Source organism: Atractosteus spatula, chromosome 26 (genome assembly GCF_055471065.1).
Source record: "Atractosteus spatula isolate fAtrSpa1 chromosome 26, fAtrSpa1.hap1, whole genome shotgun sequence".
Classification (NCBI taxonomy): domain Eukaryota; kingdom Metazoa; phylum Chordata; class Actinopteri; order Semionotiformes; family Lepisosteidae; genus Atractosteus; species Atractosteus spatula.
Genome location: NC_142731.1, coordinates 1,746,628 through 1,774,620, shown reverse-complemented (window position 1 = coordinate 1,774,620; position 27,993 = coordinate 1,746,628). Strand labels below are relative to the sequence as shown.

The 27,993-nt window shown below is 44.1% G+C and overlaps 2 protein-coding genes across 5 annotated transcripts in view; both read left to right on the top strand.

The window, feature by feature from the left end:
* Nucleotides 1–5,190, top strand: part of map3k3 (mitogen-activated protein kinase kinase kinase 3) — a 41,484-nt gene extending 36,294 nt beyond the window's left edge. For both annotated transcript variants that reach the window (XM_088906037.1, XM_088906036.1), the window contains one exon: nucleotides 8–5,190. In XM_088906037.1, the coding sequence (XP_088762163.1) occupies nucleotides 8–236 (229 nt within the window). In that variant the 3' untranslated portion in view covers nucleotides 237–5,190. The remainder of the gene's footprint in view (nucleotides 1–7) is intronic.
* A 703-nt stretch (nucleotides 5,191–5,893) lies between these two features.
* On the top strand, nucleotides 5,894–23,624 carry rundc3aa (RUN domain containing 3Aa). 3 transcript variants are annotated; one of them, XM_088906032.1, is made up of 12 exons: nucleotides 5,894–6,037; nucleotides 7,500–7,693; nucleotides 12,635–12,750; nucleotides 13,601–13,734; nucleotides 15,148–15,233; nucleotides 17,480–17,569; nucleotides 18,815–18,895; nucleotides 19,448–19,613; nucleotides 20,714–20,871; nucleotides 21,605–21,724; nucleotides 22,210–22,313; nucleotides 22,902–23,624. In XM_088906032.1, exons 1-12 carry the CDS (start codon nucleotides 5,981–5,983, stop codon nucleotides 23,042–23,044), a joined length of 1,449 nt encoding a protein of 482 aa, XP_088762158.1. In that variant the 5' UTR covers nucleotides 5,894–5,980; the 3' UTR covers nucleotides 23,045–23,624. The 3 variants fall into 3 exon arrangements, with proteins under 3 accessions (XP_088762158.1, XP_088762160.1, XP_088762159.1); XM_088906034.1 differs by lacking the exon at nucleotides 5,894–6,037 and adding an exon at nucleotides 6,504–6,547; XM_088906033.1 differs by lacking the exon at nucleotides 5,894–6,037 and adding an exon at nucleotides 7,325–7,368.
* The last annotated feature ends 4,369 nt before the right edge of the window (nucleotides 23,625–27,993 follow it).

The following is a 27,993-nucleotide window of genomic DNA, read 5'->3' as shown; positions in this document are numbered from 1 at the left end:
CGGACAGGAGCCTCGGCTGTACGGTGGTGGAGATGCTGACAGAGAAGCCCCCCTGGGCGGAGTACGAGGCCATGGCCGCCATCTTCAAGATCGCCACCCAGCCCACCAACCCCGCCCTGCCTTCCCACATCTCCGACCACACGCGCGACTTCCTCAAGCGCATCTTCGTGGAGGCCAAGCACCGGCCCTCCGCGGAGGAGCTGCTGAGACACCCCTTCTCTCAGATCCTGTGCTGAGCAGACCCCCGGGGCCGCGGCAGTCCCGCCTTCACAGGGGCACCTCCTGGATGAATGTGCATTCCCTGCGGTCACCACAAGGGGGCACCAAGCTGCAGTGAGGATGTCAGGTTTACTGAGGTGCAAGACCATTTGTAAAAATGGTCAGGATCCAGTACTTTCTTTCCTGTTATTTTAATATGCAGTGGAATAGCTGAGATAATGGCTGCTTCTGTACAGTGTTTGGGTTCACCTTTAATGGGATAACTGCCATTAGTACACTGGGATCCAACAGATCCTTTTTTTTTCCTACAACATGGAATTCAGTGGTGCTCAGAAATATTGGATCCCCACTTTGAGCAAATGTCTTTAAGTGCAAAAAATTGTATATAGATTTTTTTTTCTTCAAGAGGCCAGGATCCAGGAATGAACAGCTCTGTTTAGAATCAGTTAGTGCTAACTAGATGCATCGTTAAGGCACTGCCCCTGGTTTTGAGCAAATCCTGACAGCAGTGCCCGGAGCTGCTGTTCATGTTTGGCTCACAGTTGACCCAACTGTGGCTATTGTCTTAAATCATGAAAAAGACAGCTTCTATAACTTATTAGTATTTTGCAATGCTGTGTGTAAGATGAGACGTCCGTCATTTTTATTTGTGACTGAAATTTTCTTGCAGTTATTTTCTTACCTTCAAAAAACTGGCCAGATCTTAAATTTCAGGTCGGTTCTTTCTCAGCACACTTTCGACTGTCCTGTAGAGCTGGGGGTTATTCTGGCGCTGGTCCCTGTACTCAAGGCGAGGCGAGCGATCATATTTATTATTTCACGAAGTGTGCCTGTGTGCATGTCGGTCTTGGGACATCCTGTGTGCCTCCGGCAGGAGTGAAAGACACTCCATCTCCTCCAGGTGGTGCTGATGCCCGTCCAGCACTGCAGGGGGGAATGGTTTGGATCAGGAGGCAAGTCAGAGAAGTGTCTTGCAGGAGCAACTTCTGACTTAGCATACTATTGTAATACTGCGGCAGATTTCACATTTCCTTGTGAAATTGTGATGAACAGCTGAATGGCACAAATGAAGAACCCCGAACTGGGTACTTTCCGCTTCTACTAAGAGACTGGTTAAATCTCAATTCTGACAACCTAGCTGATAGATAGAATTCCAAAACCAGGAGCTGGCATAAAGTGCCTTGGAGGTTTGCCCTGAATCAGGGCTACATGGAGGGAGAGCACCCTAGGAGGGGAGCACGTGCTCCTCCAGATTTCCAGCCAGGTTGAAATCTGAACTTGTAGGTTAGATCCAAAGTTCTCTTTACTTCTGTCAAAAAAAACACAGTAAGTGTCCTAGTGCTTATTGCCTGCAGTAATTGCCCCTTACTGGGCATTGTAGTTCGTACCAGGTCTACCTGCAGGTGACAGTTCTGTAATGTTTCTGATAAGGTTTGGAACAAAAATCCCACACGACAGACTTGAGGGGAATCAGATCAGTGATTCGCCTTGGTGTAATGCTTTGCAGGGCACTGACAGTGGTCCCCTTGAGAGTGAAGTCGGAAAAAGTTTTCAGAAGATTGCTGTGGTCACTGGGATGGAGAGGATGACAAATCCAAGAAGCAGCATTTTCATGATTAAAAAATAACTCGAAGGTCATGAAGCCCTCTGCCTGCCCAGTTCTCTAGTGGCAGTAGCATCTAGAGGGACAGTTAAACATGGCCTCCTAATTCTACATTCTCAATTTGTTCAGTATTTTAAAAAAGTTACATAGATAAATTCTCAAGAACTACAGTCAAGCACTTTACTATTTAAGAGACATAATTGGAATATTCAGTGTTATTACGGCTGTAGCACATCACGTATCATAATCCAAGCCACTCAGTCAAAGCAGGCCAGAACAGAGGTGACACCAGATGTTCTTCTGATGCATATTATCAGCAACATATTTGTCAAGATAGAGACATGTGCCTATTTCAGCATGTAGAAACCTAGCCCCTGCTTATAGGTATCTTTTTCCATTTGTCCTGTTTGTTTTGGATCTGGAACAAGGGATATGGGCAGCGTTAATGCCTTTCTGAATATACAGTAGGAGAATGCAGTGTTTGTTCTTTTTCTAGTGAGCACAGACTGACCTGAATCAGCATTATTCCAGTGAGAGTCTTCACCGGTTTGACAGTTCTGAGAGTATTTGCACTGAACGGATGTCGCAAAGAAAAGCCATTTTTGGACACACAGATTTTGTTTTTGTCCAGCACCAATCCACTCCCCGCGCGCCCCCGGCCGAAACACGATCCGATCTGCTGTGATCGCGCGGCGGTCCGGCCGTGCGGCTGCCTCTCTGGGACTGTTTGTGCCAGCCGTTTCTTCCTCATGTCTCGTGAGGGGGTTCTCTGCACCACATCCGTACTTGTACCAAAGAGTGTTCTTCTCCATTTTCCCAAAGAACGAGGGCTGGGGTTCGAGGGGGGCGAAGCCTTCATTTTGACTTCGCTGATGAGCTGAAGTGAGAATGCAGAAAGGGATTTTGTGTTGGAGACAGTTTGCTTGGCTTGCCTCCTCCTCGCTTCCTCCCCCCGAAAAAAAGCACGATTTTCTTCCTGAGACGGTGTTATTCCAGTTGCTTCCAGTATTTTGTACATTAAGTAAAATGTTCGCTGAGTTAGAGAATGGGGGGGCTAAGGATAAGAGGATCTCCTGCCTGTCAAATCTAGCATTTATTTTGTCAGAAATGCACTTTTTTATGAATGTAGGTATTTTTTGTGCCTTTGTTAGCTTTCGGCTTTTTTTTTCACAAAAAGAATCATTAATGTGAAGCCTCTTTTTCTCTTTATTTATACCCTAGAGTTCATTAATAGGATGATGTGTTTTTTATATATAAATATATTTTTGTTATATCGACTCTAGACAGTTGGATGATGTTTCTAATGACAGTTTCTAATGATGCCTTAAGAAATATGATATAAGAAAAACAGAAGCAGCTGGTTTTGCAGAGATTATGCTGAGGGATTATTTGTAGTGTTAAAAAACACTGGGTCAAACGAGCTCTGTATTCCCTGTGAGTGCTGTACAGGTCTGTGGGGGGTGTCCAATTTATGTAGCAGCCGAACCAACAGTCCCACTGAAGATCAACCCTTCCCTAGAGAGCAACTAAAATATGGAAGTCCTGTGAGGTCCAGTCCTGTTAACTGGACTGTACCTGTCAAAATAACTGGATCAAACTGGATCAAACTTTTAACCAACCCAACAGTCACAAATTCCACTGCTCAGTCCTGGGAGACGCTCCTCATGTGTGGAATTGCCAGTTGTTTCAGCACCTTGCCTTGCTGTGACAAACCTCTTCAGCAGCAGTGAAAAAAAGTGCACACACACAGCAACCAAAACACGCACCACCCGCTTCAGGTGAAGGCCTTGGAACAGCAGGCTCTGGGGACGCTGCGAGCTTGCAGGCACCCATGGGAGTCACCATAGAGAGGCAAACCAAGGGGCCGTGGCAGTCCCACAGCCGCAGTGGCACAGACCAAACAATGCTCTGCGGCTTGGGGACTTGTGGGTACACTGCACCAATGACATAGCTCAGACCTGAAGAGGCAATCTCCAGGATGCAAAGCTCTGCCCACAGAGCCATTTCCCCGTTGGGTCACTTGGAGAGCTGCGATGACAGTGTGCTGAAAGAGGGTTTCTGGGGTTTCGTTTGTGACGGAGAGTCGTGGGAGGGAGGCATGGTGGCGCAGTGGTTAGCAGTGGTGCCACGCGGTCCTGGGGCCTGGGGTTTAGTTCCTGGGGTCGTGTGTGTGCCGTTTGTATGTTCTCCCTGTGTTCATGTGGGTTTCCTCCCACAGTCCAAAGACATACTTGAATTGGCTTCTGGGAAAATTGGCCCCGGTGTGTGTGTGTATCTGTGTCTGTGGGCCATGCACTGGACAGCTGAGATGGGTTCTACTGCCTTTCGACCCTGTGTTGGATAAAGCAGTGAGAAAATGGAGGGATGGATTCGAGCCATTAATTGAATGAGAAAGTTGGAACAAACACCACAGGTACACATAGCCTCAAACTTCAAGTGGTCTGGGGCAGCATGCTGTATCCATGCCACAGTCTGCAGGAGTTCTGTGCTCATTTTCTTTCATTAGCACCTTTGTGAGGTTCTACTGTTTTCTTTCCGTTAAAAATCATTTGGGACAGTTGACTGAATGTCTTGTGGCTCAGTCAGTGAGCATGGTGCCAAATACATCTGCCCAATAATCTCTGAACACTTTTAAAGTTCTCAAACAGACGAGGGAGAGATCTCTTGACAGCCAAACGACCCTTTAAATGAATGCTTTGGACACTGTTGTGCTACAGTGAAGCTTCTCCAAATGTTTTCTTCAAAACAAGTTTCAAACAGCATGTTTTCTTTCATCACAGTTGCAGAGTGTTATTTAAAAAAAGAAGCCGACTCCTTCTACAATTTGAGGAATTGTTTTAAAACAAGTACTTAATGAATGGAGCACTACCATTGTAGTGAAACTACGTCAGCGGGCTGCACAGCATTTTGAAATTGGGCTTGAGGCTGCTGAAGTATCTTTGAGTTTTAGGAGGCAATTACAGGGGATACCAGAGCAACATTTCACCCAGCGTGACGATTCTGTTTAGCCCAGGGTTGGGGGACCTCCTGAGTGCCTGTTTTGTGCTGACTATAACCTTGCAGTCAGAAGTCTTTCACCGCGAGTGAACATGCACTCGTATCAGTTTTTTTCTATTTCCGCTGCTCAACATGGTGATGGTTAAGTTTAAAATTCCTTGCCATCAAAGGAATCTTTTCTTTTGAATTGCTCGCAATCTTCCAAGGAATGTCAGTGTTGTTTGAGACCCTGGATTACTCAGAAGAATATGGACCAGTAGTTTAAATATGTATATGAATATATAAGGATATATATATCGACAGGGGGCTTGCAGTGCAAAGCCAGCCCAGTGTATCAAAATTTATTTACAATAAAATGGTTCAATATGCCTACTGAGGTGTCTGGGAATTGTTTCTTACACTGTGAAAATTTGAGTTTGTCTAAGAGGTTTTTTTAAGTAAGTCTCAGCTGGTAAAGAATTTGTACTGAGGCTGAATTCTGTACACGGGTCTTAATTTAGCCACCTTATGGTTACATCCATGTAGTATTTTTAGAGCTGTCACAGCTTGCAAGGTGAGTTTTTAAGGGGGTTTCTTATTAATTCTGCCCTTCAAGCATGCTTTAACGTGGCAGATGCCAGTTAAAAAGATGTCAATTATAAGACTGCGTTCACATCACAGCCTGTTCCTTCATTTTCTACAGGTTGTTCACAGGTGATTGAAAAGTGCTTCCTGACAGTCTGAGTCACATTGCTTGGCAGAACAGTTTTGCAGCTTTGTATCTTTCGCAATTACTGACATGTGTTTTTTTTATCCAGCATCTGCTGCTGTATGTACAATTTAGAATGGCAGAATTATTGACACTCTTGTGCTTGTACCTTTCACATGGTGCATTTTTAATTAACCTTTAATTAACTCTGCTACCTCACAGTTCTTGGCTGCTGCATTACCTCCTGGATCTTCTGTGTGGAATTTGCATGTCACCCTTGTGTTCTTTTGGCTTTTGTTCGAGTGCTGCACTTTGCTCTCGGTGTCCAGAACACGTGGGCTTTTTTTTAACACTGACACTGTCTCTAAATTGCATGTGGCCCGGAACAGACTGTAGTCCTGCCCAGCACCCTGCGCTTTCTGGGATGGGCTCTGGTTTGCTGTACCTTACTGGGAATAAGCAGTTTCCCGATAATGGATGAACGATGTCCAGTTCTCCCTTCCCCCATTGCTCCCTTCTCAGTGACCGCAGTAAGTGTTCTTGCACCAGACGTAAGCAATTCACCGGAGATACAGCAGGATCCAGGACTGGTAAGGAGCATTACAGACACGTGATGAGGAAGCTGTAGGAGGGGCTGCTCTTCAGGTGCCACTTTAAACTCGCCGATGATCTCGGGTTAAACCATTTAAGCACTCACCCACCCCTGAGCTCTCTGCTCTGAAGCGTCGATGTCTGTCTTTCACAGCTGCGTCCGACAAGCTTCCTTTCCCGTTTGATAACCAAAATGATCAGTCCGTTAATATGATTCACTGGGCAGCATGCCACCTTTCAAATCTGCACGGTTCAGCCAGGTCGAATTAAAAATGTAGATCGGTGGATAGTCTAGATAGCGTTTTCTTCGTGTGTTAAATGATTTTGTTTTTGCATTTGAATACCGTTAAAAACATGCGAACGCTATAGTTCATATTGGACACCGTACGCGCATAAGGTAACCGCACAACCCGAGAGCGGATTGCAGCCGTCATACTGTACACTGCCTGGTAGGTACAGAAATTAAAACTCCCCCAGTGGGCTCTTCTGTAAGATCTTGGCTCTTACCCTGCATTGAGAAAATAGCTGTAAAATTTATCAAACGGGGGGCATTTTGGCTTCAAAGCCTGAGCGTTTTTTCCAACCATTTACACCACATACAGTACGTGTCTAAAATCAAACCTGATGAAAGGTTCAGGATTAGATGAGGTACAGTGCGCCCTTTAAGATGAATTTTAAACCACATTTTACATGAACAGAAATGTTAAGACTTTCCCCAACATGTTATGCTGACATTCAAGGAGCGGGCTATAATTCTTTGTCGTAGTATTTTATTTTCAGGTGTACATGTACATCGTGTAATAAAAGAAGAACATCGCCGCCTGTTATTTTAAGGCCCGATAATTACCAAGATAGTGCATGACGCTGTACTCGTAAATATAACGGAATTCTTCTTTTCCAGGGCAAGCTATCACAGGCTTCAGTTTGAATTTCCACCTTATATTGAAATACTCGTATTATTTCTGATATAGTGGATCATGTTGGAGGTTACGGGTTGCTACCAGATAGTATAAATGAAAGATCGGGCTGTTTTCCGTGCATTAAAGATGCAGGGATGCAGTTTCGCAAGGTTTATTTATAGTGCATTGCTGTGCTCGACGGTGGGTAGTTCCAGCTGTATTTCGATGGGCTGTGCTGTTCGACACGTCATCGAAAGCCGGGCTGGGGGGCATCTTCTGACATCACTGGTACAGGAGACAGAGGGAGGAGAGACGAGGGATGTTGTAGCACCTCGGACAGTACCGCTTCAGCAAGCTGCGTCGAAGGGCCGGTATGCACCGGAGCTAGAATTACATTTGTTTAAAAAAGGGGGTGGGGGGATATCGGTGCATTTTGACGTTTGACGGTTCATTTCGTCGGTTGGGTACGAATCCCTCATCGCTGGCGATCTCCTTCCGACAGCCCGAGGAGCCGGGGAGATGTACATGGCGTAACAAGGGAGGGGTCTTGTCGGTCGGTACCGTGCGGTGTGGATCTGCGCCGTCCTGGATGGAATCGAGCTGCCTCCAGTCTGCAATGGCGATGGGGCTGTCGTCGAAAAAAGCATCTTGTCGGAGCATCGCGGTGGAAAGGAAGAACTTGATTACGGTTTGCCGGTAAGAGCTGGAGAGGAATGTGAATGCCGGCAAACGGGTGGCCGTTTTACTGATGCACTGTCGACTGTGGGTGTTGGGATTTCTTTTTGTTTTGGGGTCACTTTACAGTATATTTCTATATAGTGACCCTTCGCCTGATCGCAGTCTGTAACGCAGAAGGGGCCAAGCTGAATGATGAGACCGGTGTTGAGCGCTGATGCATGCGAGGATGAGGCAGGCCGGGCATCGTTTGCGCGATGGCTTTATGATTCGTAACGTTTCACTGTAGCAGCTCAATCAAACATAATGAGATAAAAGTGATCATCCTAGGAAATGCAGACATATTCACGTTGTCTTGACGGGTAATGTGTTTTGGGTCGCCCGTAGTGGGTACAAGCGAAGAAAAGATCAAGGAACCGGCTGGCAGGCGTGTGGGGTCATTAAGTGTAATAATGAACTGCTGGAGCGCTTGTCTTCCGCTGCTGTAGTTCTTGAAGGATGGGACCTGAAGACCGGGCCTGGGGTGCCTGTGTGGTGTGTGGTACCCCCGGTATCCGGGAGGTTGTTGTGGATGTGAGGTAATCCGTCGCCGGAGCAGGAATGTCACGGATGGTGTCGTTGCCAAGGCGACAACCTTCCCCTGGAAGAGGACACTGTAGCTGCCGTCGCCTCGGCTGTGTCGCTGTGCTGAGGAAACCTAAATAAATAACAGCGAGAGAGCATCCGCTCTCATTTGTTTTTATCAAATATTGGAAACCGGCTTTAAAAATTGATTCAATTGCTTAACAATTGTAGTATCCTGTCGTGGTATAGGCTGCAGTGCCTAATGACCTTTTCTCGTTGAGACGAATAAAGGCCATTAGGGAATAGGAATTAACCCCTACAGCAGGGCTTCTGACTGACAGCAATACTTCCGCACTATCATAAAATGTTTTCAACAAAATAGCTGGTGACATTGTTACCCGATATGAAACAAGTGTAGAATCTCCAGTATAGTATAATGTGCATAAACCCTGGTGTGTATTTTTAATGCTGTTGTTTAACACTGTGAGGACAGTGGGAATGTACTGCGCATAGCTGGAGTGAACAACTACGATTCATTTTGAAATAGGGAATACCCTTATTCCACACAAGTTTTTTAAATATTTATAGTAGTACAACCTTGTTTTTCTAATGGTAACTTTATATCTGATGTACTCAATGAAAATCCAATACAACTGCTTCCAAAATATTGCTGGTCATTTCAGAACAATAAATTGGAACCAGTTATGTTGTCTTCACCATGGTACAGTATTCCTTCAGAGGAGGCTAAACGGAAAAAAAATATGTTTTTTTCTTTCACAAGTTGGTGCTAGAGCTTGTGAAACATAATCCAGTTTGTGAGAAAAGAAGTTAATCTGAGGTATGTTGTGTAAAAGCTGCTAGCTCCTTTTTAGCATGTCTGTATTAGAAGGAAGAAGGTGGAAGATAAAGTTTTTTTTCAAAGTAGGCATAGCTGCTGGTTCAAATAAATTGAAAGAAATGTGCTTATACTTGTACTGCTGAAATAACCAGAGGTAAGGGTCCGGGAGTTAATGGCATTGTAGCTTTCCAGTGGAGCACAGGCGCAGTACAGGAGCCGTAGCGACAGTCTTTACCATGAAGATTCACATTCTGGGCGATAGATGTGAATTTTTCGCACTCGCTATAGTAGGGGCATCTTTGGCTTAGGGTGTAGACTCTGGCAAAACGAATGCTTCTGGCTGACAGTCAGCAAAGGAGCCGATACCAGGTACCGTCTTAAAATCGGGGTCAAGCTGAAAGCATCTCAGGACAGGAGGTGACAATAAGGCCATTGTCCCGTTGTCATGGGGACGCATCGGAATGGCCGAAGGAGGCATTGTGGTACAAGGGCAGCACCCCTGACATCACTGAATCAGCCAGCATTGTTCCGAGCGCATTGTCAGAGCCGGAGATCTGACACAGACTGGAAATGGAGTTGGGTAGGAGTGGCGCGTTGTTTGGCCACTTCCATATGGCAGACTACTCATTCACTGGCTAGATCTCAAAATACCACACCTGACGGCGGCTGAAACCATAGAAACGCAAACTCCAGATTCAAGTGCGTTTCATGGACCCTTTTCAATACCTAAAAAAACTACAGGTCGTTTGACATTTTCCAAACAATTAACTCAAGTAACTAAAATTAGAGATGTAATGAAAACCAAATGTGGCATTTCAGTGCTAGACTTGCACTGTATAGGGTTCCCAAACTGTGGTCCAGCATGGTCCTCCTAGAATATCTGAGGTATTCGCAGAACTCTCTTGTCAGCTTTACCTTGAAGCTTGATCTTCAGGAGTTCAGCAAGACTGGGGCCTGCAAAGTACTGAGAAGGAGATGGTATCTAGGAGAAATCAAGTGAAACAAGTTCCTGCTTGTAATGGGGTTGGCACACCAGTAGGTGGCACTGTTACCCCTGATTCTGAAATCCCAAGACAAAGGCAGAGGATGAAGAAAGACAGTCTGAAGACCTGAGGCCTTTTTGTGCCTCACTGCTCTTTATTGTCCGATCTGTCAGGAGTTTGGGGTTACTATTCCTCTCTTGCAACATATGAAGTTCACATTCCCATGACATGTTAATGTGCAAAACCATTCTGTTTAGTTTAGCTGGTGTATAAAATTACTTGCACCACAGCATAACACAATGTCCCAACAAAAACTAACAAAATGTTGTAGATAATGACACAAGCAATGTGTGTCTGGCTTCACACACATGAGACAGACCTCAGTCACCTTCCTTGATCAGGAAGATCCCCCAGCCTCAATGTGGTGGAATGTGAACTTCAATCCCACAGAAAATGGTTTATTTCAGTTCCAGACCATCCTTCCAGGAAAATGGGATGGGAATGGGGTACCTAATATTTTGGCCAGTAGGTATAGAGACTGCTCCTAGGATCTGCAGAGACAGAAAATGCTTTTGCAGCTTTACACCCAGCATCCAAGAGGGGAGACATCCAATGTCTGTATTTTTGTTTTTGTCAGGTGTCCTTGGCTTTAGAAAGTTCAGTAAAAAATGAGAGTTAAATCATATTTAAAAAAAGAGCCACTGAAAGTTTCAAGAACTACTTTGGAATGCCCTCATCATACAGCATGCACTTTTCTCTTTCTGCACAGGAGATTACACATCCCAGTCTCAGCCCTTAAACAGAGCTTACAAGATGAATGCCATCATAACAGCTGAGAACAAAGTACTGCTGTTTTGACAGAGCAGTATAAGGATGGGTTATAGACTTCTGCATGATTTTTTACATTTTATAGATTTTTATGATGTAAAATTCTCTCATGCTACATGCCATTTATCTTCTTAATTTTATGTTACTCTTGTCACTTGTACAAAGAGGAAAAAATGCTCTATTTTCACGAATTCACACAGTACCAAAAACTGCTCAAGAAGTTTTTGCTGCCTTTCTGAATGTCTTTGTTCTTGTGCTCGGATTGAGTGACTGGCACTGCCTTTTTTCTGCCATGTAACATACTTTGGTTTTGTTTTTACCTCTTGTTTTAATTCTTACTGATTTAGATAGAGCTGTGTATCAACATTGGAGATAAACAAACGGATTCAATACATCTATAAAACAATGACAACAGTTCTATTTTACAAGTGTTGTGAAAAAAGTTCAACCTTCTATGGTCTCTTCTATAAAGTGTGTTGATGTTGGCATTCTGGTTGGATTTTCAATTCAGTTGATATTTTCTACCCTTGTACGTGTTCTGCTAATCAGCTTTGAGAAGAAATGTTAGATGATCAAGAAATGTTCGATGTTAGATGACCTGAGGAGGTCAGTGGATAGTGGTCTGAGTCATAAGATTGACAAAGAATAGGCAGTGGTTTCCCTGGAGCCCCTCGGGAAATGTCAGGATGAAATCCTTGAAATCCCATACATTTCCAGCTTCCAAACAAGCCAGTGGTCCAGAGGGGCATCTTACATTAGTAATGTTTGTGTAAGATCTTACACTGTTAATTGTGAAATATTCTTTCCTTTTTACTTTTCTGTAATGAGAATACACAGCTAGAATAGAACAATGCCAGTTTTAAACTATTCTCGTTACAAAACTGATAAGTAAACATTTATACACCTTGTGCAAATATAGCAAAATAACCAAACAACTTTCATTATATGCACCTTATATATGTACAGTATATCCATGTAAAACACATGAACACAGGTGATTTAAGCAAAACAAAAGCATTCAAGAGAATGATTCACATTAGGTTTCTTTACACTAATCTTACAGTTAGTTTATTGTGTACAAAACAGCAGTCTGTATCTCTGTTTATATGTCCACCTTTTGACCTGTTTCCCACACTGCTTGCTTTCCAGTTCAGGATTAACTAACACTGATCCTACAGTATATGTGGGGGCATTACAAGCACAAAGCTCTTCTCCAGTCCTGGTCCTGGGCCTGCACACCCACTACTTCTCATTCCAGCTGAGCTCTTTACCTAACAAGTTAGCTTAACTGGAACCTTTGCATGTGTTTTTTTATCTCCAGATATAGGGATCTTAAATTACAGATCAAAAGTTGCAGTTGTTAAAAGTCCACCTCCAACATGCTGAGGAGGCGAATAGAGTTAAAGGATTTTGAGCCAAAATTGCTGGATTGATGGGCTGTACCACACTGGCCTGAATATAACTGCTAAAAGAATTTTCTTAGCAGTGCTGGCAAAGCTTTTAACTGTATTAGCTGTATTTTATGAAATAGAAAAATAATTGTGACAAATTGCTTTCAAACCAATTTGCTTTATTCTTAATTCTAAAGTAGTAAAAGCGTTGGCTTTTTGCAAATCTTTGAATGCTTGTCTAAACATCCCTGTTCTTCCAGAGTCAACAGATTAATATCCTTCAGTTATTCTGTCTTGAGTAAATTCTTAGATCCAGAAACTATATATAGTTTTATGGTCTGTGGGTTGTGTTCTGCAGGTTTTCAGTGAAGACGCTGTTAGAGAAGTACACAGCAGAGCCTATTGATGACTCATCAGAGGAATTCATCAACTTTGCTGCGATTCTAGAGCAGATCCTTAGCCATCGTTTCAAAGGTAATTGAACCGGATCCTACAGCAAGGGTTTCAAAATACACGTCTGTCACATGACAGCTAAGGAGCACATGTTCCCTATGCCTGAAAATGCATTTAGAATCAGACTCTCGTCTCTTTGTAATTGTCTAGTAAGCTCAGCTCTTGCAGTCATTTGAAAGCACAGAGCTCACATATAGGCTGCATGTGCACACGGTTCAGGAAGGAGTGTGGCACAAGGTGATCAATTCTTCACAGGCTGACAGCTGTCAAGCAGAGTGATGATGCACTCACTGGCAGGGTGGCAGTAACCAAAGAGGATACAAGACACAACAGTGTTTGCTTCCCCTCAATCCTAAAAAGACATTGTTTAAAGAATGGCTTCATAATTTGGGTAACCACTACAGTCTTTAATTGTTCACCCTTCTTGTGCACTCCAGGGCATGAGCGTTCAACAACATGGCATCATATTGTGTTGCATTGAAGAGCCCACAGAGCCAGGCTCACTCCTCCTTGCACAGCCTGTACTGTCCCACCACTGACAGTGACGGAGGGGGCGTAATCTGTCAGCAATGTTTAGATACAATTTTTTATGCAAATAACAGATGTTACACATATAGGATGGGTGTATGGGTGTGAAAAATAATTACTTTAGTGAACCCTTCCTTGTTCTGAGCTGGAGTGCTGAATGAATGAATGACTGGGACCCCTGCCTCAGACTGATCTGATTGCTGGTGGAAAGTGTGAAGCCCGAATTAAATCTAATTAAGTAAACAGAGAATCAAATTACATTCATTAACCATCAGTCATAGTGATGAAACTCATTTTTCAAAGCCGAAGGAAGCTTTCTGACTTTTCGAAAATGCCTTCTCAGGCCCTGCCAGCTGGTTCAGCTATGATGGACAGAGAAGCTTCTGGGACTACATTCGCGTTGCCTGCAGCAAAGTCCAGAACAACTGCGTCACCAGCATCGAGAACATGGAGAACATCAACTCATCCCGAGCAAAGGCAAGAGGCCACTTCGGGAAGTTCTGGAACTTGCCGATGGCAATCTGGCACACGTACAGAGTCTGTTTACGTGCAGTGGGGTTGTCCACACCCCACAGCAGCTGTGAAACATTGGCCTATGCCACTGCCAATACACTACAGGCCAGACTATCAAATTGTCTGTGTTTGTGTCAGCTGGGTTTTGTGCTTTGTGTTTTTGCTGCAAGCCCAAAGACATTAGTAGATAACAGAGGCTTAAACATCTGTCCTTGAAAGCTGTGCTGAGAGTTACTGAAGCAGATGGGGAAAGTCATAATGTGACATCAGTACCAAATATTCTCTCCTAGCTGGTTGTATTCACCTAGCCATTTCTGAAAGAAATGTCTTGTCTTCTACTATAATGTACTATATTTTGTACTATGTCTGCTGATGATACTGATATGCTTTGTGGCCCTAGATCATAATATACTTCTGTTCTGAACTTTACAATCTTTTCTATTGATAGTTGCAGTCATTGTGCCTGCCTTGGTGTATATGTTCCTTTCAATTAAACAGCATTCCTTTTTTCAAATTATTGACAGGTCTGTCAGAGGATCCTTTGTTTATCTTGTATATTTTGCTTGATAACTTGTATGAATTATAAAAGTACGACTTTTCAACAAAGGGAGATTTTAATGTATTTTTGCAATGATCTAGACACAAGCTCTATAAGTTACTGAATGATAGTATTAGTAAGGTTGAACTTCCAAGAGATCTTACAGATATCTTCCTGACTTGTTTACAGGAGGAGCGATTCTGAAAGGATTCCCCAATATTCTTCCCTTTAAATGTGTTTTAAGCCATCAGACATCACAAATTGGGATTTGTAATATAGGTCCTTCTGCTTCATAGTCAATGTACAATGTTATTTTTTGTGCTGGTCCTTTCAGTGAGAAGAGAAAGAATCCTACTGTGGGTCAGTGCCTTTTATAGACTGTGTGCTGCATACACTGTGTACACACTGATGTGAAGTCACCAGCTTTTCTCCTGCATGATAATTGAGTTGAGTTTCCCATAAGCAAGTACATACAGTATGTTTCATATGCTCAGAAGAATTTAAATCTCCTCTACAAGAACATAGCTTGATCCACATCAGCCTACAAAACAAATTAACTGCAGCCCTGATCTGATTTGCATTCAGCGTGCTTAAAATGCATCACATAATGTTTCATCCCTTATCGATCTGTTGTGTGAAAAACAGGGGACATGCCCAAAACTGGCCTGAAAGATGGGAAGGCAGGGAATCGCATCTTGTGATTAGTACAGTTCCTTCTGTTTTAGGTCATATCTGGCAGTCTGAGAGGAAGAATATCTGAGAAGCCCAGTAGCTGCTGCTGTGCTGCTGAGGCTGTCAGACGAGGTGAATAATGGGCTCTTTGTTCTTGCTGTCTGCAGGGCCGTGCCTGGGTGAGAGTGGCACTGATGGAGAAGCGTCTTTCAGAGTACATCGCCACAGCCCTGAGGGACACGCGGACAACCAGGTATCGCCAGCTCTCACCCTCCACGGAAGCACTGCCGGGCTGCTGAATATTGCTCCAACTTGAGAATGTGTTACGAGATTTATAGCGCAGAAAAATGGCATATTCCATAGGAGCGACCCACCCTCTGCAAAATGAAGTGGCAGCAGACTAGACCTTTAGCCCAGTGTGCAGAGATACGGAAAAAAGGCTGATGCAAGCAGCCTCATGGGAAACATAATTACTGGTGCATTGCTGAAGGCAAAAGCAGACCTGACTAATTTATCAATTCAGACAGCCTCTAAGGTTTTAAAGGCTGTGGTTAGCAAGTGGAAAAAAAAAACACTGAAAGTACAATGAAGGCTGCAAAAAGCTCCTGAACTGTAACCCTGATCTTATGTTCCACATCAGTTGTGTCCACTGTTTATTGCAGCTGATGCTCAGGGTTTGGGCAGTACGTATTGCTCATTTTGATCATAAATATATATTTGAATCCTTTACTTGGTCAAAGATACAAAACCCTAAAACCATCTTTCACTGGGAGAGCAGGAATTGATTCTGACTATTCAGGCACATTCCAGCTCCTGTTTCTATACAAGCAGACACATAAGAAAGTCAAACCTGACAACTTCTCAAATGAGAAGAGTCTGTGGTAAAGGCTGTAAGGGAAAAACTGATTCCTCTTGATGATCCAAAACTCTTTTCACCAGATGCGCAGAGTGAATCCGAAAAAGCATCAGCTGACCAAGACATTCTTAACTAAAAGAAAATGCAATCATTTTATTGGAGGAAAATCTTGCAGGATCTTTTGGCAGTATTTACTTCACTTTTGACTGTTTGATCGTGTAATGACAATCTAAGAGTGGCAGAGAAAGCATTAAAGAAGTTTTACAAGAGTATTGTTTTTTAATCCATCCATTTTCTAACCACTTCTTCCAATTCAGGGTCATGGGGGAGCCAGAGCCTATCCCAGCAAGCAACAGACACAAGGCAGGGTACAGCCTGGATGGGACACCAGCCCATCATACTGTAGGGCACACACAGAAACTGACTGGAGCACATAGAGGAAACCATACAGACTCCTCACAGATACTCCAGGTCCTAAGTGACCCAGGGCCCAGGAGCTGTGAGGCAGCACGATCACTGTGCCACCCATATCACTTTCCACTGATGCTGGAAATAGTTTTTGCTCCTTTTGTCAGGATTCTGTTGTAAAGTCCATTGGGATGTTCGAAACAAAAACGAGATGCACAAAATGTGATTCTTATTAACATGAAGATTAGCTTGTTGTCTTTTTGCAATTTCTGGACTATGTTCTTGCTGTCTGGCTGAACCACAGTGGAGATGCTGGGGGGGGCTTTGTCAGCTGCTGTTGGTAGAGAGAGCTTTTTTGCGACCTTTCTGATGCTTTATGAGCACAGTGTTACAGTGAAGGGAGGGGGCTCTTCGTCCTCCTCCTCCTCCTCCTCCCCCTGTTTATTCTCCAGTCGTTGATGTTTCTGTAGATGCCATCTGTCAGTGCCGGCTCTCCCCCACTCCGCCCACAGCAGGCAGGAGAGTGATTTTACCATCAAGCTGCCAAGTAGCGTGACTGAAACGCTGTTCGGAACCAGCAGACGGGATTCGTGAGCCAGAGCCTCCAGGGAGCATCGTCTTCCCTTCTAGAGTCGGGCCTTTTCCTTCCCAAACTGGAAGACATGCCCTGTCCGCATTTGACATGCAAATGTCATGTGACCCTCTGAAAACGGGCCATTTTGTATCCTGCTCACTTGTTGCAGCCCTCCCACGAAGCAGAGGATACTTTTCCGTTCTGTATTACATTTTACTGCATTTCAGGTCGAACAGGTTTTCAGAAAACAATAATATAGAGAAACTTTAATTGCTTTATAGTGCATGTGTCTGCCTGTGCACAAGTAATAGTTATGGAATTGGTGTGAGACTCCCAATTGTTTTTGTTCTGTAGGTCATTTTTTTCTCAGTCTGGCTAAGTACGGTACCCAGATTAGCTTCTGGAATGGCAGCTGGTGCCATACATGCAAACAGGATGAAATATCTGTAGGAAGACATCAGTGTTATGCCGTAGTGTGCCCTTTCCACCTGCAGCGTTTGCTAGAGTGTTTTGCCAGCATGACAGATTACCTTCTGAGCAGAGTTATCTGTGATTGCAGGTAATAAGGAGAGCACTGCAAATATCACATGCAGCTAGGAAGGAATTCATTCACAATAATAAAGCAGTCTACACTAATGCTGTCTTTGATCGATGTCTTCAGGAGGTTTTATGACGACGGGGCGATCATGCTGAGGGAAGAATCCACTGTGCTGACAGGAATGCTGATTGGGCTGAGCGCTATAGACTTCAGGTAAGAGGGCAGTAACATCAGACACATCTATCCAACCATAGGGCTAGGTAGTTTGTTCCATGCACCCACAACTCTTTGAGTAGTGCCGAGCCTCGTTTGTCAGCTCCGATTGCATCTGCACCTTGCATCTTATTGTGTCTTTGGATCCTTATATCATTTTTCAACCTGAAAATTTTTTTAGGTTTTTTCTTTTCTTTTCGACGTGGGTTTCTGCCACAACAGACACGTCACCCTTTGTGGAAAGCAGTAAAGAAGTGCTTCCTACGCACAATCCTAAATGTTGCATCTCTTCATTTTCATGTTTCTGCACGGGACTGTGCTTCATTGTTGTTCTGGAAGTGAACCATAGGCTTTCCTTTGTCAGCTCCTTTCTGAATGAGCTGAAAGACCTCTTACTTACTGGCCTACAGAGTAGACTAGATCAATACCCAGTCCTGATGCAGGATGCAGGAATCACAGGCTCCTCTGGTTTCTATTCTACAGTACCTTACTAAAGGTCTGATTTAATGTTACGAGTGATTTATTGCAGCCAGCTAAAATTCTTACAGGTCTCTGGTTGCTGAAAAATAAAAACTGCAGGACTGTGGCTTTATATGGTTCAGTTAGGAGGACACAGTGACTAGACAGTAATAGGTCTGTGTATTCAGGATCAATAAAAAGCACTGCCCACTCATGAGCGAGGTGCATACTTTGTGGTAACATCCTTTGCCTAATGCACAGCAGCAACCCAATCATACATGTGTGGACTAGATCAGCAGTGATAGTATGCACTGTATGACTCCTGGCCATTCCTGATGCAGTTTAAAACAGGGAGCCCTGCCAGTCAGGGTTCATTTTAGTGAATGACCAGGCCCTGAGAGACTTTTGTCTCTCTTTGGTTAGGGCCTTTATCTGGGTCATTTAAACAATCCCATTTGCTCTTCTTTGAAAATACTTTGAACATCTTGTAGAATGCTTCACTGGTTGGCGGGGCCTGTCTCCTTTTCGGTCTCTTCCTCTCCTGTGGTTCAGGAGTCACTACTGGCGTACTATGTCTTACAACAATTTGCAATTGAGGTGGGTAAATAATAAAACATGACTGATAATTTGGAATGTTCATTAAAAAGATATAAAATTGCTCTCCCAGTTCTTTGTATGGTTCCAGAACAGGACTTCTGTCCTGATTTATTAATTTAGATGGCAATTTACTATAGCCATGTACTGTATGAAAAGATTGGGAATGTAGCCTCTCTGCTCTTTGCCCAGTTTCTGCCTGAAAGGTGAGGTACTAGATGGAAAGACCCCAGCAGTGATCGATTACACACCTTACCTGAAGTTTACACAAAGGTAAGCACCTTCACAAGTCTCCAATCAAGGTTATTGTACTGCAGGGATATAGAGCAGTTGTTCAGCCTGATTTTCATATTTTTTAATAGAAAGAAAGCTGTGTACACTATTGTGTAACACCCTTTCCTAGTCTTTACAAGTGGATGATTTTAAGGGTGATGAATAAGACCTGCTGGACAGGGACTTCCTAACACTCTGATACTTCCTGGGTCAAGAGCCCAAGAACTAGAACATCTGACAGGCTGGAGCCAGTAATAACGCAGAAAAGGGTTTTCTTAGACTCTTACTAAATGTCCCATGATGCTATGCAGTGATGGAGTACAAAGATGGAGTTCTCCAGGCGAGAGAAAGAGGAAAGTATATGTACACCTGTGTGGGGAAGATGTGTGAGAACACCTTGCACTGCAATAACCTTTGCCCTGACTCTTAATAAAGCCTGCAGTGCGGACTGTAAGTGAATCATGTGCTCTGTGTCGTAGTGAAACCAACACGGCTGTAGGATGGATGTGTAAGGCGCTGGCTGGTGAAGCTGTGTTCCTTGTCTCCGTGCAGCTATGACTACATGAGCGACGATGACGACAGGAACAGCGTGGACAGCAGCACCAGTGATGACAGCATTCCTGACCATCCCTACATCCCCCTGGTCACGGACGAGGAGAGCTGGAGCAGGAAGTGTCGCAAGATGGAGCAGAAATATAAGATCGTTTATGCACAGAAGGTCCTGGCCCTGCCTCCTAGTATGGTGCAGTTAGGTGCAGTGTTTCTGTAGCGTGTTGGAAGTCACAATTTTAGTCATACTGTGGAATACCTGTGGGTGTGTCCAGGCCAGCAAACAACACAGACAAATAGCTGTAAGGTTTAAACACCTGATTGCAATTTATATATTGTGCAGGGAATTCAAAACAAAAGCCTAAGCTCTTAATCAAGCTCCTGCCCAAACATCTTCTCAAAGCCCCCAGCTACCCTGCTCACCGTACTCCAAACACACAGTAAAGCCTCTCCCAGACTCGTCACACGAGCTCTTCCAAATACACCACAAAGCCTCTTTCTCTCTCTCCGAAGCTCTTCACCATTTTATGAAATGGTCAAAACACTCACAAATTCATTCCAAACAGTGAGCCTGTATTTAAAGAGTCACCTGACCAAAGGGCTTCCTGCAGTTGGTCAGCTGACAGATCCCCAGAAGGAGTTGTGCTCTTACCCAGTGTGACAGTTTGGGATGCCAAGTTACTGCTGGCTGGCCTGTTATAGTTGTATAGTTATACAGCAGGATACTAGCCTCATGAATGGTTTCCTCCTAATGATTTATTGCCACGCACTCTTCCTTTATGGGTAAAGTAGACCGATAATAACAGGGTAATCTTTGGAGATCGCTTCACTTATGAACTTTCTAATAGATTTTCTGGCTGGGAAAGCCATTGTGTTTCAACTTTTGAGCTGTGGCTATTGCCTACCACAGCTTCCCAAGAAAACTGCCCTCTGTCAGTCTCTCTTTCCTCTGGGTTCCCTTCGAGCAGCAGAGGAAAGGCAGGGTTATGGTGGGTAGAGGCTTCTCAAAACTCACGGTCCAAAATACATTCCCTCTACAACACTGCCTCACCAGTCAGCTTGAAAATAGACAACAATAGAAAATACTTCTAACGTATTTAGAAGACATGTGCAGACACAGGTGTTTGCACTGTAGCTCAGATGGCATTAAATAGACTTTAGTGTTTGTCTGCTAGCCTGTAGCCTGGACAGTCGCTGCTCAGACTCATTCCCCTTCTTTCGTGTGGGCGCCCCGGCTGCATTGTGAACAGGCTGCCTCTGTGCCGGCAGGGTTACCTGGAGGAGCTGGTGAGGCTGAGGGAGTCGCAGCTGAAGAACCTGGAGGCGGAGAACAAGCGCCTGACCCTGCGGCTGGAGGAGGCGCGGCTGCAGAGCCAGCAGGAGAAGAAGGAGCTGGAGGGCATCGTGCTGGAGCTCCAGGAGCAGCTGTGAGTCAGCCCCGTGCACAGACAGCTGGCCTAGACACCAGCGCCTCTCCCTCCTGCTCCAGCGGACTTCGAAGCTAATTTCACCCCCCCGTTTCCTAACCGCTTCACACACTTCAGGTAGCAGGGTTGCAGGAGCCTATCCTGGCAAGCAACGGGCACAAGGCAGGGTACACCCTGGACAAGACGCCAGTCCATCACAGGACACACACAGGCACAAACTCAGATACGCGCACACACTCACACCAGGGCCAATTTTCCCAGAAGCCAGCTAGCCTTCTAGTATGTCTTTGGACTATGGGAAGAAACTGGAGCACCATTTTAATAACAACTGTCTTCTTCTCAGGTTGTAACTCACACAGTAGCTATTTCCTAATTGGTAACATGCTGGATCATAGCCTTGTACACAACCATGGGGTCTTTTTGATTACAGCTCTGCGTTTGGATTTAAAAAGCAAGAAATTCCTCTATCCTTTATCTGTTTTTTTTGTTATAGCACACTGGATATTCAGTATTTCATAATGCCATGATCTACATCTGTAGAGTAATGAAAATTTAATTTGTTTGAATCCAATCAGCAATACTATGAAAGAAGACGGACCATTTACATTATTTCCTGTTTTCAATACAGCCATTGAAGTCTCAGATACTGTAAATGAATCAGCACTGGCTACATATTGGAAAGGCCTGTGGCAGTATTTTATGTGGCTTGTCATTTCTCTGTCCTGTTCAATAGAACTGGTCTCATTCCCTGCGATTCCAACAACTTGTCAAAGGAGATGACCATCCCCCTCGTCAACCAGTGGCCATCACTGAGAACCTATAATAACCAAGAAGATGTCAAGCTCTTTCGAAGGTATTTCCTGATCCTTTTCCGATTTCACACGCTGGTATTGCAGACTGTGCAGAACAAAGGAAGACATCTGCTCTCTTCTCCAAAGGCTTTAAAAAAATCAAGCCTGGTGTATCAGATACAACAACAGATCTTAACTCTAACGCATGTTTCCCCATAATCTGTTATCTGCTAATGTCTCATGGACTAATATGTGGTTAGTTCATTAAATGATGAGATTGTTAGTCACCCCAAGATCTTGGCCATATTTAGGACACCACTGCTGTTTCTGGATGGTTTATGTGACAACATGTTTCAGAGGACATGTGTTGTTTTAAACTCTCCAAGCCTGTTGTGCTGGAGGCTTGAGCTCAGTTGAATGAAAATTCAGAGTACAAAGAGGAGATGAACTGAACTGAGAATACAGATTTTGAGATCAATAGCCTTTTCATTCTCACCCCTGTTTTTACACTGCTGTTTCTGTCTGCCTGTCTCACTGTGTGCCTCAGGAGAAGCTTCCACAGCGTGGAGCAGCTGTCTGCCGAGATCAGCCTGGACTCCGATTCGCAGAAGACTGATGGGAAGCAGAATGGGGAAACATGGTGCACAACAGGTACAGCTCTGGCCCTGGCTTTTGTAATGAGGCCCATTAACATTAAAGACCACAGAAAATCTGAGAACTGTGTTTTTTGTGTACTAGGTGGTCTTGTTTGCAGACACTTTAATGCGAAGTTACTGTAACTATCAACAGCTTTTGCTGCATAGTCACAGCCAGGCCTCAGTTTTCTAGGTTCTCCGAGGTTCAGTAATTTGCATAGAGTAAGACACAGTGAGTTGGGCCTCTTACGGATCCCAATCCCCCCCTACACCCCTTTCTGTTCACCAAGAAAAAGTCCAATCTTGGCTACTGTTGCACTCTTGGCTACAGAATTGCTTAACAGATCAAAATGGCCACCGGTTTTCCCAGTCTTGAATCAATGAAACATTCCCTAGTCTGTGCATCGTTGTTTTACACTGCATTTTACCCTAATTTGGTTGTTTTTTTCTGCTTTCTCTAATGGTTTGACATGTTTTCGCTGTGTAAATGCTCAGTAGGGTAATATTACGCACCTTTAATGTTGCACATAACAATCTACCATACAGGAAGTTGCGCAAAGGGTCAAGACAGAAACGAATTTTAAGTCCAGTGTTTCTCTCCAAGGCAAAGATTACACGCCCTCCATGCTGGGTCTCTGTGGCTCGCTGGCCTCCCTGCCCAGCTGCAAGTCTCTGGCCAGCCTGAAATCCAGTGAGTGTTTGGTCACCATCAGCACAGAAGCCAGCCCTGCCCTGTCGCCCAGCTAAAGAGGGATCTGGATCCCATTATTCCAGGCCTAGAGGGAAATACTGCACCCATTAATGCCAGTCCTGCCTAATTCCTGACTATGCCAACTCGGAGGACAGCCGCCTCCACCGCACCCTGTTCAGCTCTGCTCTTCCACTCCCGTTGAGACGATCGCTCTGGCTCCATGAAGCAAAACGCCCTGGCTGCTGAGGAGGAGAACGCTGGCCTGTCTGGACTTCTGTCTGTCTGATTGTGTGTCTGTGTGCATCTGGTGCAGATAAAAAAAAATCCAACTAAAAGCGACTTCCCCTTTAAATTTCGTTTTGAACTTTTAGCGTGTTTAGATTGGAATGTTGATGATCTGACACCTCCAGCCGATGTTGTAAAGTTGAATTCAGACTCATTCTTGCCATTACTGATCTCTCTTTCTCGTTGTCTGCCCTTTGATCTATCAGTACCTTCTGTATCTACAGTATCTGTCAGGTATCGTTTTCTATCTATAGTATCTATCCTTCTATCTATGGTAGGTGAAAAGCTGTTTATCTGAATTTTCAGCCGTCTGTCACCATTAAGACTAAAAAAAGGCAATTTTGCCCAAATTATTTTCCAGCTGTCTGGGTTTCTTTGAGTGTCAGTGAAGATCTGGTGATCAAGTGTGTGGCACTACTGATGTGTGTTACCAAAAACGATTTTGTGGATCATAATGGAATTAATTGTTTTTAAATGCTGCTTCATAAAAAAGATTGACTGATTATTTTCCATTCCATGATTCAGGTCACGTAAGCACAAACAAGTGTGCACAAAATATCAGTTTGTTCCTTAGATGTTTTTAAGTCCAAAACCTATTTCATTTCTGCCTGGTCACATATCTGGATTTGTCAAGTTTGTGTTTTCCATTTAGAAAGTAGTTCTCAAATGCATTAGGGTGGCATGTACAGTAGCAGTAGTCAGAGCTCTGGACTGCAGTACAGATTGCAGGTTGGGGGTTTGAGTCTCTGCCTGAAATACAGTACTTCTGCTGTATCGAGCAAGATCCTGTACCTCTTCCCAATTGCTCCAGTGCGTTCATCTGTACGTCTAGGGGAGAGTCATGCTCTCCCAGGGTCCACTGCCCCATGAGCTGTGGGCAGCAGGGTGGGGAGGGCTGTGAACGAGCAGCTGGGGCCCAGTGCACACTGGCGCGGTGCAGACGTGCGGGAGACGTCGAAGTCGAGCAGCTGCTTGTTCCAGGTGGGGCAAAAGAGGCCACTGCTGAGCCCGCCTGGAGGAGCCGGACGGAGGGTGGGCTGGTCGAGCTGGACGTCAGCGGGGGCGAGGAGAAGATGAGGTGAGAGCTGAGCCGTGAGCAGGCTTTTTGGTCATACTGAATACGACACCAGTCCATCGCAGGGCAGACACCCAGACACAAACATGCACACACTCACACCAGGGCCGATCTTTAAGGAAGCCAATTAATCTGCTGGTGTGTCTTTGGGCTGTGGGAGGAAAACTGAAACCCACATAAACATGGGGGAGAACATACAAACTCCCCACAGACAGCACCTCAGGAATCGAACCCAGGGCCCCAGCTCTGCAAGGCAGCAATGCAGACCACTGAGCCCCCATGACTCCTAATGTACACTCTGAACTGGATCTCATTTCACTGTACAGAAATATTGGATTTCATAGCTGAAAAGACCACCAAGGATAAATACTTAAGAACCAAAGAAAATACATAGTAGGCATAAAAAACATAAATATGGATATAATATATACTCCTTCTGCTTGATATTATGTTTTATTGATTATTTTTAAAATAATTGACAATGATCACATTGATCAATCTACATAACGTTACAGCTGCTGTTTTGTTGCACTGTACTGCCATCTAGTGTTTTAATTCTGCACCTGGAAAATACAGCTTCAGTTGAGTCTGAAGAATTATTTTGAAGTATCAATTAATCTAATAATGTGCAGATATACTGCATTATGAAAATATCATGTACTACCTTGTATTAGCTTGGTCTCAATCTAATGGAGATTACAGCAGCAAAATACTGCAGAATTGAGCAGGCTCATTGGCCTTTTAACAAGATGTGAAATCTGTTTAGTTTGTTTCTTTCAGTGTGTGTTGTTCTACTTTATGTGGTGTTTTTTTTTTGTCTGCCAACAATTCTCTGTAAACCACTGAATCTCAACAATCCATTAGCCAGGTATGCTGTTGCCCTCAGTCCTGCACCAGATGCACATGCACCAATAGCCCTGACTCATGTGAGTTTATTGACATCCTCCCTTTTTCCCATAGTATAGCACAGAGTAGAAAAGGACAGATCTGCTACTACTTTACAGTCCTCTGAAGCCTTGAAACATATGATGTGCTGGGCCATTATTTTGGTAAGGATTTGTAATAAAAAAATAGACTGATTGTGAACGTTAAAGAAGCAAAAAGGGCTGATTTTACAATATAGTGTAGGCTGCCTTTCACAGCCTGCTCGCACTTTAGAGCTCACTGCTGGACAAAAATCCTTTTCCCATTTCCCTTTCCTTTAGTTCACATCAGGATAAAATGAGTCACCTTTTATCACACCTCTGCTGCCAGCCTGGCCCCAGTTTCATTTCTCATGAAACGTGGCATTGATTGGCAAACATCCATCCATTTTCCAACTGCTTCTTCCAATTCAGGGGCCTGTCCTGGCAAGCAACAAGGCAGGGTACAGCCTGGATGGGACCGCACAAGTGCAGGTGGACAGACAAACTGAAAAATCACACACACATTCACATCAGGGCCAGTTTTCCCAGAAGCCAGTTGGCCTATAGGTATGATTTTGGACTGTGGAAGGAAGCCACAGGCGAACACGGGGAGAACATACAAACTCCACGCAGACAGCACCCCTGGTCCAGAATAACCACTGAGCTACTGTCCTGCCCCGATTGGCAAACAGTGCTTTCCAATATATGCTGCCTACACAGTATATAAATGCATAAACTGTTTTGATTTTCTTTCATACAGATAATTGCTTTTACCTAGAAGAATTATCTGGAGAAAAAAAATTATATGTAACATTTTTGTTAGTTTCCACATTACCTTGTCACATTTCTGCGTTGACAACACTGTCTACTGCCTATGTGAAATGGGATTTTGACCAATTCCTGTCAATCAATTTTTAAAATAGAAAAAAATATTTATATTAATTAACTCTCTTCATATAAACCTTATAACAGCTTAGGACATCAATGACTGGAAATTAAGTTATAAACTCTACAACAGCACAGCAGTATTAAGCCCATTTTAATTTCTTAGTGAATGGAGAACATTTACATTAAACCTCGCTTACAAAAGCTGATGGTTTATCAAGCTGAAGTACAGAGTCTCCTGTGGCATTATATGAGCTCTTTTATCTCTGACCTCAAAGCCAAATGACATGCTCGAGGCTTGTGTTTATATGACCCACATCGCTCAAAAGTTTTAAAAAAACCACAATGACCCCTTTTTTCTACTGAAGCCCGATCCTTCAGCCTTTCAATCTGCTGTTTAAGGAAAGAAAGCTAATGAAACCTCACTGTCAACTAAGACAGCAGGCGGATAGGATGAATTCAAATTTGAAGCCTTTCACGTTCATCTTAAATATTGTCATTCTTAATCCTTTCATTTCTTTTTATTGGATTTTTTTTTGTCAGATTTGTCTTTAACACAAGTGGAATTATGCAAGAAGACACCCAATGAAAGGCAGATGATGGTCAGAGGAGACTTTGTCAGGTCGCCACCTGTTAATGAAAAAGACTGTGGAATGTGGCACAGCTGGACTGGTTAAGTAATGAGCACTCGGAAGGGAGTGAATTGCCACATGATGGAAAAGAGTTGTCAGGGTAGGCTCTGTGGGAAATGAGCCCCACCTCTGGGCTAGTTAAGAGACTTATAAGAACAGTTAGAATGAAAAGCCTCTGTCTAGGCTTCAGGCTGGGAGTGCCCGTGCCTGTGCCCGTGCCCCATTAGTAATGGTTTGCTGCCTTACTGGCCTGTGGGAGTTAGAGATGCTTAATAAAATAAAAGTTTTAGTCTGTCCTGTCATCCCTGCTCAGAGTAAGAGTCTCATTTAAATTCTTTTACTTCACAGATGGACACATTGAAGAGTCAGAGCTTTATTTTAGACAGAGACGTTGAAGTGTTTTCTGAAGAGGCTGGAGATACACTTTCAGCTCCTTATTTTAATCGTTTTCTCTCTGGTTTTTGTTGCCGCTGTTGAGTCAAACTGAGACACCATTCCTGTTCCTTTCAGTATGAAGCAACATGTGACTGCAAGGAGATGTTATTGCGCTCAGAATAAAACCTACCGATAAAACAGGACTTGAGCACAAGCCTTATGAGACAAGTTTAAATCAGCTGCCACTGTGCGTCGGGGTGGTTGTCTGATTGAGACATCCTTCTTCACAGGATGAGTTTTGCCTTGGCTCTCAGAGGTTCTTTCAGAGGAATAAATAAGACTCCCCTCCATGTCTGTGAATGAAATATGTATCTCTGATAGCTAGCCCTCCCTGGCACACGGCGACCCCTGACCTTTGCAAAGACGTCACGCCTCTCTGAAGCCGCGTGTGGCAGATGGGGCCGGCGTTGGCGCTGCCCACTACCTGCGGATTAGCAATCAAAGGCCGCGATCGACCCGTCCCTCACCTGGGGACCCTGCGTTTGAAGTCCCACAGCCACGCTTCCTTCAGCAGTCCAGAGCAGTCACTCTGCCCAAGATGTGTCTAGTGCTGACGCAAACTCCCCATAATGGATAAGGTGGAGTAATAAAGGTTATCTCTTGTTTTAATGCAAGACTTCCTTTTACTCCATTTATTAATCCAGAATTAACCTGCTGTAAACAATGGCCGTGACAGGGACATTACAGTCATTACAGGATGTGTGGAAGACTGTGTTAGGTACTATTATTCCAAGTTTGTGTACAGTTTGGACCGTGCTGAGGTATAGGGACAGCAAACTCTAAACTGG